Genomic DNA, 13,342 nt, shown 5'->3' with positions numbered 1-13,342 from the left:
AATCAATCAATCAATCAAATGGATCTCTGTATCACAGATACAGTAGTTATGTTTGGATATCTTCGTGACAGATTCAAATTGTTACTGGATTGACAAGTCACTAAACATGTGAGAAAAGTCAAACAGACCTGAGGAGACTCTCGGAGCACTTGGGGCTTCTCTCCACCCCCCACCCCAAAGCAGGCCTTTCGCTCTGAGGAGACCGTGGGTCGTCCTGAACTGTTTCAGGATGACCCTACTCAGTGGTTTCATGTAGATGTTAAACAGCATAAGAGATAAAATTGAACCCTGAGGTACTCCACACAAATGGTTCCATGGAGCTGAGGAGCACTCCCTAAGCATGCAGCATTTACTCTGCTATGAGAGCGTAAGATCTCTCTTCCAAAACTCTCTCTCCAACACACCTTACATTCCCTTTCCACTATGATGATGATTAGGAGGGATTACCTGTGGTGGGGTGTTTATTCTCTTCCTCCAATTCTTCCCGGACATCATCTTCTTCGTCTTGACTTGAACAACCCAGAGACGGGGTGAGCTCCCGTTGCTCGGTCCCTGCTTCTGCCAACCTAGCAGTTCGAAAGCACGTCAAAGTGCAAGTAGATACATAGGTACCGCTCCGGCGGAAAGGGAAACGGCGTTTCCGAGCACTGCTGTGGTTCGCCAGAAGTGGCTTAGTCATGCTGGCCACATGACCCGGAGGCTGTACGCCAGCTCCCTCGGCCAATAAATCAAGATGAGTGCCGTAACCCCAGAGACGGCCACGACTGGACCTAATTGTCAGGGTTCCCTTTACCTTACTGATTTCAAAATCTATCTTCTCTTCCTCTGGGTGTTTCTGAATTTCACCTTCCTCTTCACTGACTGAGCAACCTAGAAACAAACAAGTTTCTAGCAAAATGGGGTATACATTCTGAACATTTGCGATTATACAGTATGCTAGATTGGGGTGAGAAACCTGCGGACACACCCTCCCAAGGTTCAACAACTTCCTTCATTCTTGACATCTAGCCATGCTGGCTGGGGGATGGTGGGAGATGGAGGACCACAGGTTCCCCACTCCTGGAAACAGATGCCAAGGCCTGGTTTCCAGTCACACCCACAAATATGGTGCCTGCTCTCCTCTGCTCTCTGGTGCAGGGCTGGAGATTCCAGCAGGGGTTAACCAGATTTTTATGAGGTGAAATTCCTGGCAATGCTCCTCATGGGATACTGGGGAGTTCACTGTATCCTGTGGTGTCGCTTAAGTCCAAGGCTGCCTAAAGCAGGCACAGGCAAACTCCGGCTCTCCAGATGTTTGGGACTACAATTTCCATCCCTGACCACCGGTCCTGTTAGCTAGGGATGATGGGAATCGTAGTCCCAAACATCTGGAGGGCTGGAGTTTGCCTATGCCTGGCCTAAACTGATAGGCAGTATGGATGCAACCTGGGAGCGTGTCCCTGCCATGGATGCTCCTCCATCGGCGGCCTGATTTGTGAAGGGTTTCTTAACAGTTTGAAACACTGAGGGCAATCAATGTCCTGAAGCGACATATGATAATGGGCCACAACAATCGGCTGCGAAAAGGACCGTAATTAGCTCTCTGGAAGTATTGGATGAACTTTCTCTTTGAAGCGTGACAAACTTTACTACAACAATTGATGGAAGGGGAGGACAGGGGATTTTGTGCTCTCTCTATATGGACGCCAAATGCTTTCTTTTGCCTGTCCTCTCCTGCGAAAATAAAAGAACCGTGTGTATGTCTTGTTGATGTTATTGTGTTTGTACTACAGTAGTACCTCTGGGTTATGGATGGGATCCATTCCGGAGCCCCAGCCATATCCCGAAAAGTCCATAACCAGAGGCGCCCTTCTGCATATCCCACATTCACAACCTGAAGTTTACGTATCCAGAGGGATACGTAAGCAGAGGTACGACTGTACTGTGATACTAAGGGAAGGGGGGGAATCATGTTTAACAAGCATTTAAAATGATTTTACTATGTCCTACCCCCCCCCCCCCCGATCAAGGTTGAATGGACGGCAATTAAAATGATTTATAGATCAGACCTGTAGGGAGGGAGAAAAGGCCCAAAGCAGATCATCCAGGGAAAGTTTGCGTTAAGGGAAAACACCAGAGTAGAACTACAATGGCACAGTACGAATATGTTATCTGGAAGCTATTTTTAGCCTGCAAACAAGATGGCTTGGAATGTGACTTTGTAAAAGTTGCAGGGAATGAAACAAAGAAGACAAACCAATATTGCTCTACAACACGTCTGAGAACAGCAATTTGAATTTGACAACAACAGCAATTGATGAAATTTGCACAACAGGATTACCAAGAAAATGAGGGGGGAGAGCAAATATGCTTAATAAGGAATTTAAAATGATTTTACTACAACCTACACTCCTGCCCAAGGTTGAATGGACTGCAATTTAAATGATTTATGGACCAGATCTGTAGAGAGGGAGAAAGGTGCCGAAATGGATTATCTGGGAAAAGACTTTGTGTCAAGGAAATGCAAGCTATTTTTAGCCTGCAAGCAAGATGGTTTGGAATGCGACTTTGCAAAAGCTGCAGGGATGAAAATAAGAAGGGAGACCGAATATCCCTCCACAACAGGTGTGAGAATATTGATTTGAATGACTACACATGTGAAAAGGAATCTGTACTTATGGAAAATAAGAAGACTACTGTTTATAAAGATGATATATTGGCAGCAATGAGAATGGTTTACATTTAGTGATGATTTTAAGTGGATTTTAAGAAAAAAATGAAATGGCAACAGAAGAGATGGACATATGCTGGCAACAGGAGTGGGAAACCTGATTTTATAAAACTGTATTAAATTAAATTCATTAGGTCTGATTTGTAATAATTTGGAAAACCAATAATAAAAAAGAGAGGTGCCAAGGCCTTGCTGTGGGGTTTAGACAGACTCTTCTTTAATGTGATACAGCTCAGTAATTTCCTTCCTTCCCAGATATTTGCGCTTTTTGGTCCTTTCGGTATTGACTTTGAGGTGCGCTCTTGCTTTACAAAATTAAGTACCTCTGAAAACGTCCAGCAGTGTCCTCGGGGAATGAATGCTCTAGGCAGGAACACAGAAATATGCTCCTGATGAAGGTGTAACTCATGGAATTCTACTCAATATTGATCCAGAGCAGAACTCTGACATAAGTTAGCAGAGTAAAAACTTAAACATGTTGCAGGATTCCCCCCCAAAATAGACCAGAGGCAATTATATTTCATCCAGCAGAGCTTTACTGCTACTGAAGGCAAATGTGCATAATCGTCACAAATCCCATATATTCAGGATTGACACTGTCCATAAGAAATCCAGTTGCAGCAGACTTAACTTAAACTTACAGTAATTTTTAATAAGACTAAACCTGAACACCATCTATTTGTCAATAGCAAGTGGGAGGTCATGCGCAGCACACTCTGCAAGCTCCTTCCCTTCAGCAGTCTATGAAGAACTTTCCTTTTCAGTTCTCTAATGCCAAATCTCCCAGAGGTCCTGCATAACATGAAGGTATATGTAGAAACTAGTCTTTTTACAAAAAAATGCATTTGTTGCTCCACCCACTTTTGCCTTTGGCCCCACCCACCACCAGCAGGGAAGGTTGGCCAGAAAGGAATGCAGCCCTCGGGCAGAAAAATATTTTCCTGCACCTGCCTCAAAGAAATAGGTTTAAAAAGGCAAAAACAAACCAATAGCTCCTGCCTCTGCTGCTAAACTGCAAACTCACCTGGATGGGATTCCGACATCAGCACTGAGTGGCCAGAACTTGACTACTGTAATTCGCTCTATGCGGGGCTGCCCTTGAAGCTGTCCCAGAAACTCCAGCGGGTACAGAATGCTGCAGCGAGGCTCCTCACGGGGTCTCTGCCATGGGAGCATATTCATCCAGTGCTTTACAAGCTGCACTGGCTCCCGGTGGAGTACAGGGTCAGATTTAAGGTGCTGCTTTTGACCTTTAAAGCCCTTCACGGCCTAGGACCCTCGTACCTACGGGACCGCCTCGCCTGGTATGCCCCACGGAGAGCCTCAAGGTCCATAAATAACAACACCCTAGTGGTCCCAGGCCCTAAGGAAGTTAGATTGGCTTCAACCAGAGCCAGGGCCTTTTCAGCACTGGCCCCAACTTGGTGGAACGCTCTGTCTCATGAGACCAGGGCCCTGCAGGATCTGATTTCTTTCCGCAGGGCCTGTAAGACAGAGTTGTTCCGCCTGGCCTTTGGCTTGGAGCCAATTTGATTCCCTCCCCCCCCCCTTTTTCTTTTTTCTTTTCCTTCTCCTACAATGAGGCTACATTTTAATATTTTAATGTTCCATTATTTTAATGTTGTATTTTATTTTTGTTTTTAAGTTGTAATCATTCATCTTGTTTTTATTATTGCTTGTAAGACGCTCTGAACCCGGCCTTGGCTGGGGAGGGCGGGGTATAAATAAAAAATTATTATTATTATTATTATTAACTCTGGAGCGGATTTTGAGTCTCATCTGTAAAGCGATAAGTGGTTTCTTAACTCATATGGCTGTTTTAATAACAAGGAAGAAAGAAGAGATATCTAAACGTTTTTAAGATTTGGGAAGAATAGTGAGACTCACCGTGTTTTTGAACTTGCAGGGCATGATTTGAACCAGGACATGCGACTTCTAAGCATTCCAGGAACTGGCTACAGGCAGCTTCCCCTTTTTCTTGTATCAGAATAAGCAATTCTCTACTTTTTTTCTTTGAGTCTTTGATTTTCTCCAGGACCTCATATTCTTCTTTTGTGATGACAATCTCTGAGCGCAAGTCGTCTAAAACACAGTCTATTTCCTTCTGAAGTATATCAATTAATTGCTTTCTCCCTTTGCGTATAATTTCACAGCTGGACATCATCTCTGAAAGCAGCAGTCTGTGAAAGAAACATTTTATTTAATGAGCAAGAGGAGGGGGGAAAGAATTAGAACCTGTTCAGCTTTCAAAAGTTGTCTTATACCAAATCAGAATTTTTGTTTTTCTACTTCAGCTGCAAACTGTGGGTGGTTCCAGACTTGCTATTTTAGGGTGGGATTCAGTCGCTTACCAGCAAATTTAATTTGCGCAATTTAATTTGACTTTTAGCACATGCTATAAACACATTTAATAAGGAAGAGTTCATGAAATGTACACAAACTCTAAGCATTCATATAAGATCTGTATGCTTTGCATCTCAGGTAGAAAGGAGTAGAGCCTACCTTCTTTTCTCTGTAGGAACAGCAGAAAGACTTCTCAGCTCCAGCTAGCAAACACTTGGGCCTCTCCTATATTTAAAGGCAGAGAGCAGAAACTGAAACGGAAAGTCTCACTCTGACATAGGTTCTGAGATAACACATGATTTCTAGTAAACGGTTTCTTCCTCCCCTCCCCCTCCCCTTGAAAGAGTGCAATCCAAAGTCCTCAGAGCCCTTCTACAAGTTCCTAGATGCGTTTCAAATGCATGGGTCAGACTAGCAACAGGCATGATGAAAGACAAAATTCATATTAGTCTAACATCAATATATAAGTGGCTAACTCTGAAACTGCTTCCCCAAGAAATAGCCCCATTGATTCTGAGCGACCAGTTTCAGTCTGGCTAGCAGACAGCAGTCTTAAACCCTCTTCAGAAATTGGGCCTTGCTCCCCAAACCCTCATAAGTACGGACCTGGGCCAAGCTAGATCTGTGGTTAGGCAAAGAATCATGGACATAAAGAGACAACAGGACTGTACAAGGGTCCCTGATTATAAAATCATAGAAAACGGGAGATACGTTGCCGCTCCAGCAACATGTCTCTATTTCCTCACATCCAGAAATGAAAGAAGGGCTTTTACTCTTGCTAGAAGCTCGGCCTTGCCCTCACCAGTTCTGGAAGGCTCCTATAGAAGAGTCCCGTATGCACCTACACTTTGCGCCTGCCCATTAGGGGAAATAGGAAGCCCCAAACATATATATTTTTAGATGTCCTTTTTATGTTGAGATCCGTAGAGACACTATTGATCCTTTGCTGAAGAGGCTCGCTGATCTTTCAGACAAGTCTAAACTTAATTCTCTCCTCTTAGGCAAAGATCACAAGACGACCTGGCTGGTAGCCAGATTCTGCGCCCAGATCATCCTCTAGAATAAAATAGCTTACTAGGGAAATGCTGAAGTTGCCCTTTGGGGCGCCTCAGGGTCAATTTTTTATGGTAGCCCAAATCTCCGTTGTACAGGTGTATGTATATATCTCATGAGCTACTGCTGCAATTTGCTCCGATTGTATATTTTATCTTTATGAACGCTGTTTTTATTGTGTTATGTTACGTGAGCTGGTCTTTGACCGTAATAAATTATCTATCTACCTCCCTTCCTTCAAAAAGAAAGTACAGTGGTGCCCCGCAAGACGAATGCCTCGCAAGACGGAAAACTCGCTAGACGAAAGGGTTTTGCGTTTTTTGAGCTGCTTCGCAAGACGAATTTCCCTATGGGCTTGCTTCGCAAGACGAAAACGTCTTGCAAGTTTGTTTCCTTTTTCTTAACACCGTTAATACAGTTGCGACTTGACTTCGAGGAGCAACTCATAGAACGCAGTCTACATAGTAGCCTTTTTTGAGTTTTTTAAAGACTTTGGTGATTTTTGAAGCTTTTCCAAAATTTCTTTTGCAGCCATTTGGTAAGTTAAGCATTTAAAACTTTTTTTGGGGGGGTTGGATTTTGGGTTGGGGTGTTTGGAATTCAAGGACTTGGTGTTGGGGAGGGGTTTGCAAGAATCTGGAAGCTTGTGTGTTTTTTTCCTGCATTTTTATGATTTTCTGTGACCATTGGGCAACTCTGCTGTTTTTTAAAAAAATTCTGGGTTTGAATTTTGAAATGCTCTTTACAGTATGTGTGACTTTAAAGAGCACTTAATAAACACTTTTTGTACCAAATTTGGTTTGTTTGGACTTTTTTTGACCATAGGAACGCATTAATTGATTTTCAATGCATTCCTATGGGAAACCGTGCTTTGCAAGACGAAAAATTCGCTAGAAAAAGGCTGATTAAGAAAGGAACTTGAGTACAGTGTTTGGGTTGGGTGGGTTAAGTGGCTCTCTCCTCCATTACAAAATGGTGGAAAGGAATTGGCTCACAGCCCTTTGGAGTTGAGGGTTCAGTTTGTCCTTCGCAGAAGAAGGCAGCGGCTTTTTTTCTTTAATGCTTTAGCATGACCTGAAAGTTCAGAAAACTTGTAGGCCTTTCCAGCCTCTCGGGTATGCAGGAAAGTTGGTAGAAAGTTGGATAGGTTGGTTTATCTAGCTCAGTGTTGCTGTCAGGATTTCAAGAAAGGCTGTCCCATCCCTAGCTGGAGACCCCAGGGATTGAACCTGGGACCTTCTGCATACAAAGCAAATGTCCCAGCCACTGAATCAGAGTCTTCCAATGGCTTGCAATCGTATGCTGTGCTGCGTGTCATCAAGGGAGCAATGAGACTCTTGTGGGAAAGTTGTCAAGCAGCTTCTGAAGAGTATGATAGGAGTGCTATTTTAATTAATCAAAATGACCACATGTGAAAATTATCTGACATTATCAGGCAGGTCAATTACACCCTACATGGTGTTGTAATGTGAGCCCCTGTCGAAAGAGGCAGCATGGAATTCCGGAGCACAGCTTCTCCTAAAGACCCAAACCCATAACTTGGTTTATGAGTAAAATTTTCTCCATGCCATGCAGGGCTCTCGCTTTGCGGTCAGACCTTCGGGAGCGCTGCCAGGAAGGTGAGTACCAGGAGGCCGCTTCAGACATTCTCTCTCCTCCAAGTGTCTCTCGCTTCCTTTTTCCCCCAATTTTTTTTTATTGATTTTCCACATTTATAACAGATATAACATATAAGACACACAAAAGAAAACATATTACAATACTAAAAAGAAAAAAGAAACATATTCCTTCTAAAACCCAATTTAGCTTTCATTGTTAACTGACTTCCTCTAATGTCCCCTAACTGAATTTCATTGTACCACCTTGTAACAGCTCTCCAAAATGCTCTTTCTAATAAAATTAACTCCTTCAGTTTACTATATTCTTCTCTTTTCATAAAAATCTAAATCATTCATTTACAATTCATTCTTACTCTAATCCTAAGCCTATTTGATACGTTCAAGTGACTTCTAATTATCTTATGTTACAATATTTGGCTAAATAATCTTTGAATTTCTTTCAATCTTCTTGATACTCCTCTTCTTTCTGGTTGCGGATTCTTCCAGTTAGGTCGGCCAGCTCCAAAAAGTCCAAAATCTTCATCTGCCATTCTTCTACTGTCAGCATTTCTTGAGATTTCCAGTTTTTAGCTAGTAGCAGTCTTGCCGCTATAGTGGCATACAAAAACGATCTAACATCTTTTTTGGGCAATTCTAATCCTATTATTCCAAGTAGGAAGGCTTCTGGTTTTTTAATAAATGTATTTTTCAACATTTTTTTCAACTCATTATAAATCTTTTCCCAGAAGTCTTTCACCTTGGGACACGTCCACCACATATGATAAAAGGTGCCTTCCTTCACTTCCGCTTGAGGCGCCACGGAAGATGGCTAACAATACCATCATTCTAGCTCCCACAAGGTAATTAGAAGCTGAGATGGGAGTAATCAGCCTCCCAAATTCTTCCTGGTGTAAGGGAAGATGCAGTCTCATCTGTGGATGCCCAATAAACCACCCCAAAGTTCATAAAGAAGGAGGGGTGGGGGCACTGGATGGAAAGCCCCCGAGGGAGTTCGGATCTCGTGGACGCTGTCCCAGTGAGCGCACCAAGTTCCATTTCTTAAGATGAAAAATTGGATTTTAGTTTTGGACATGCTTCAAGTGAGGAGGGGAAAATTAATCTGCCAATTAAGCCAGCCACTGAGGTGCCAAGAGTGACGGAGAGGAAGAAAGAATAACATCTAAGAATAACATCTAAGTTGGTACGTTGGAACGGAATGGAAAAGGAGGGGGGGTAAACTTTTTTTTACTATGATTTATTACAATACCTGAGAGACCCCCCCCCCCGAAGAACCGTTTACATTATTTACAGCAAGTGAGATGGGGAAATATAAACAGTTTGGAAATAACAATACTATGTAACTAAAGCTTTTGTTTTTTGAAATGCTTGGAAGAAGATAAAAGACCCTCCAAATATTGATATTAGAAAGAAGCAGGATCTCGTTAGCTGCTGGAGAGACTTTGGAAAGACCGAGCTGCAGAGATAAATAGTCATAGGGGGAGGTGAGCCCTTAATTTGTTATTATATCTGCACTTCAAGTCCGATTTGGCAAATCTCCTCTGGAAAGGCTAATGTTTGATGCAACCGGTCTGGGAAAATTAATGAGCAAATGCCTAGATTTGATTTCATCAAAACTGAGAGAAGATGGCGTCTGCCAGCAGCAAAATGACTTTTGGATTGATTCAGCATAAACACCAGCATGTGAGGAGATACTGCAACAATAGGCTTACAAGCTGCAGCAATAGGAGAGTCAAGCATACAAAATTCACACAGAAGCACATCATTGCTTACTTCAACTTGCCTGTGGAAACAACTCAGAGGCCATGAAAGAAGAAAGGTTAACAACAGGAAGATTCAAAGGAACTATTGGAAACTCACGGCAGTAGAGATATAAGATGATCAGAGCCCCCCCCCCCCGAACTTGAAGCATGGGAAGTCCCAATAAAAATTTATAATTTGGCGGAATATTCGGACTATACGATATGTATTTGTATAATTTGGAATATTTAATGTGGTTGGATTGGATTGTTAAAATGGAAAATTTAATAAAAAATTTTTTTTTAAAAAAAAGAAAGATAAAAGGTGCCTTCTTTTTCTTTACACTTCCAACATGAATTATCATTTGTGTGGTGAATCTTTGCTAGTTTTACCGGGGTTAAGTACCATCTGTACATCATTTTCATAATGTTTTCTTTTAATACAGTACATGCAGTAAACTTAACCCCTTTCTTCCACAACCTTTCCCAATCTTCCAACACTATATTGTGTCCAACAGCTCTTGCCCAATCTATCATCTTGTCATACCATAAATATGTATGCCAACCAAATACATTGTCAAATGCCTCCAAATCTAAAACATCAACATTGTCCAATTGAATCCATTCCTTAATCCAGCAGAAATCTGCAGCTTCTTCAAGTCTGGCAGGGAAAATCCCCCTCTTTCTTTTGAGTCTGTAAGTAATTTATATTTAATTCTGGATTTCCCCCCCCCCTGCCAGATAAATTTAGACAATGCTTTCTGCCATTCTTTGAAATATTTAATATTAACAATAATTGGTAAAGCTTGAAATAGAAACAGCACCTTTGGCAATACAGTCATCTTAACCACCAATATTCGGCCCATGGGTGACAATTTTAAATTTGAAGAAATCTCAATATCTCTCTTAATTTCATTCCACAATTTCTCATAATTATCCTTGTATAAATTCAAATTTTTCACCAATAAATTCACACCCAAATATTTCACTTTCTTCACAAAAACAAGGACTGTCTTTTCTTGAAGGGTTTTTCTCTCCTCATTATCTAATTTCCCCCCCAACACTTTGGTTTTGCTCTTATTTAGCTTAAATCCTGCTACTTGCCCGAACTCCTGAATCACCTCCAGTGCTTTTACTGCACTGGAGTCTGGATCTTGTAAAGTTAACACCAAATCATCAGCAAAGGCTTTTAACTTATATTGTTTAGATCCTACTGTTATATCTTTAACTTCTTCCTCCTTCCTCAACATTGACAAGGTCCTCTCCTTCGCCAGGCCAGGTAAACCTGCGTGTGTCCTGATGATCGTCGTAGGAGTTGAGTCTGCTCTGGCAGCAGATATCTTGGCTGCACGTGCCTTCATATGCAAAGCCTGCTGATAGCAATCAGATACACAGAAGCCACCTCCTAGGGGCCCGAGGAGGTCTTTGGCCATGAGCGTAGCCAAGGGGGTGCAGGAGGGCAGCCGCCCCTGCCAAGTCAAGTCAATAAATAAAAATACTTAACTGACCAATTGCGTCACAGATAGACTCGAGGCCTGCCTTCCATCTGTGGAAACTCGGACCTGGCAGAGAACATTTAATTATTGGCTTCGTCTTAATCTGAATCCTCCTGGTCTACTGCCGTTAGTAATGCAAGATCCTCACGAAAGCAAGTGGTTTAAAACTGTGCATAAAAAACTCCTTACATGCGGTCTGCACTCACAGTCCCTACTATCAATGGGCCTCATCAAAGCAAAGAGTCTAATAGGCCAGCGCCTGAAAGACATCGAACGACAAAACAACCTGACTATCTTAAAGAAACTGTGCCCATGGTATACCTACTTTCCCCCTTCTCATTTTGACTCTCCAGCCTCATATTTGTCTAAACTAACCATCCCAAAATACAGACGTGCCTTTACATTGGCTAGATGGGATGTTCTTCCCTCTGCTGTACTCGAAGGTCGTTACCAAAAGACCCCATTTGAAAAACGACTCTGCCCATGTGGAGATGGTAACACGGAAACAGTGTCCCACGTCCTTTTTTCTTGCCCTCTTTACAAAGACCTAAGGAATGAGATTATTACTCCACTCATTCTCTCCAACCCCGGCCGTTCAACAGACATTACACTGCATTTTCTATTATCTGATACGAACAGTCAGATAACAGAGAAGGTCGCGAGGTACATCGAGAGAGCTGTGAAATTGAGGGCCACCATCTGAGTGACAGACCTGTTCACCCGACGGACCTCCTTTTGTCTGTTCTTTTCTTCCTTTTATCCCTATTCTCATTTTTAACTTTTGTACAGCTGTGGCCTGTTGGCTTTGCTAATAAAGTTTTGATTTGATTTGATTTGAGATCAGTTCTCCCTCCCCCCAACAAAAGTCCTGCCCTCCCCTAACATAAATCCTGGCTACGCCCATTCTTTGCCCTCCCCCAATAAAATATTTGAGGGGGGCCTCTTCCCCCAAGTTAATGGGCCTTGCCATTCAAATGGTGTGTGTGTGCAGCAATATGTGCTTGATTATGCAGGGAGGGGCTTACCTTCCCCTCCCCCAATGTTTTATTGAAGTTGGCACTTCTGACTTGAGTAAAGAGTTAATATTATTCCTTAAGGCATTACAAATACCTTCAGCACCCTTAGGATACACAGAACAGCAAAAACGAAGGAAAGGAATTGCCTCAGTCCTTTGGACTTGGGGTTTGGGTTGTCCTATGCAGAAGGCAGAGTCTTATTCTGCTCCTGTTTCAGCACTGCAAATATTTAAAACAGGCCTGTAATAAGTTCAGAAAGCTTGCAGGAATTTCCAGACCCTCTGGAATACCAGAAGCTCCCATCTAATATCTGAATTGGTCCATCTAGTAAGTTAGTCTAGGATTGAACCTGGGGCCTTCTGCAAGCATGTGGCCTGTCACTCAGCCCAGCCTGACTTACCTTGACTTTGATACTGCTAGGAAGGTAAGGGGAATACGATATTTTATGCTGGAAAATGGGGGCTCACTGGATTCCCCCCCCCCATCAATATTATTATGCAAAACAGTGAGAAGAGCATGGCCTTCACATACCTTTCTACTGAACACTCTGAAAATATTGAAGGAGTCTGAGCTAAAGAAGTTCAAGGGCAAACTATACCATTTCCCCATCGAGAAGCGCTTTGTGAATATTTCAAAGGAGTTGCTGGAGGAAGCAAGTGTTTCCCATCTCAGCCAGCTGCTCCTCGTCTACTATGGCCCGGATTATGCCTTGGAAGTGACAGCCAGAGTTCTGAAAGCCATCAACTGTGAGCTGCAGGCAGACAGGGAAGGTAAGGCATTTGGGAATAAATAGCCATTGGTTTTGAACAATGCTCATTGCTATGTGGTGATTTGAACCTCGCAAGAAGTTTTGGGTTACACCAAATATCCGCAGTATGTAGAAAAAGAAAGAGGAAGTGAACATGTGTACCCCAAAATAAGCTTAGGGTCACTTCAGATAATTTGCTCACTATCCAGGTTACTGTCTTCTACAAGGCGGCATTGAGTTGTGTCCAGCCCAATGCTTTTGGGGGGCAAAAATGCCATTAAGGGTGTCTGCCCATGCCAATAATAGCCAAACTCTGTGAAAGAAAGGTAGAGGAGGGAGGCAGGAAATGAAAGGTTATTTCCCACAAATTTGCTGTGCGGTGAGTTGAAATGCATTTTCCTCTAGACAGTTTACAATCAAAACCATAGCTTATTCAAGCAGGAGAAATTGTGTTGTTTACTCAGTCAGAAGGGGCCAACATTTCCTGCATAGATAAATTCTGCCGCTTTTGAATAACTTTCGGCCATGTGGTTTGGATGCAGTCAAGCATGCTTTGACAACACAGACATTATATGGACTCTTCATTCAACTCCACTCCCACTTGCCATACACACTGGAAAT

The 13,342-nt window shown here is 42.6% G+C and overlaps 1 protein-coding gene across 1 annotated transcript in view; it reads right to left on the bottom strand.

Moving 5' to 3' along the window:
- LOC309516126 (interferon-induced very large GTPase 1-like) overlaps nt 1–13,342 on the bottom strand; it is a 75,707-nt gene that overhangs the window by 34,245 nt on the left and 28,120 nt on the right. Inside the window, exon 7 of the mRNA XM_082194603.1 lies at nt 799–870. Coding sequence (XP_082050729.1) covers nt 799–870 — 72 coding nt within the window. The remainder of the gene's footprint in view (nt 1–798; nt 871–13,342) is intronic.

Source organism: Podarcis vaucheri (genome assembly GCF_965113315.1).
Source record: "Podarcis vaucheri genome assembly, chromosome: 13".
Lineage (NCBI taxonomy): Eukaryota > Metazoa > Chordata > Lepidosauria > Squamata > Lacertidae > Podarcis > Podarcis vaucheri.
The sequence above is the reverse complement of the archived record's forward strand: the minus strand, read 5'-3'. Positions and strand labels throughout refer to the sequence as shown.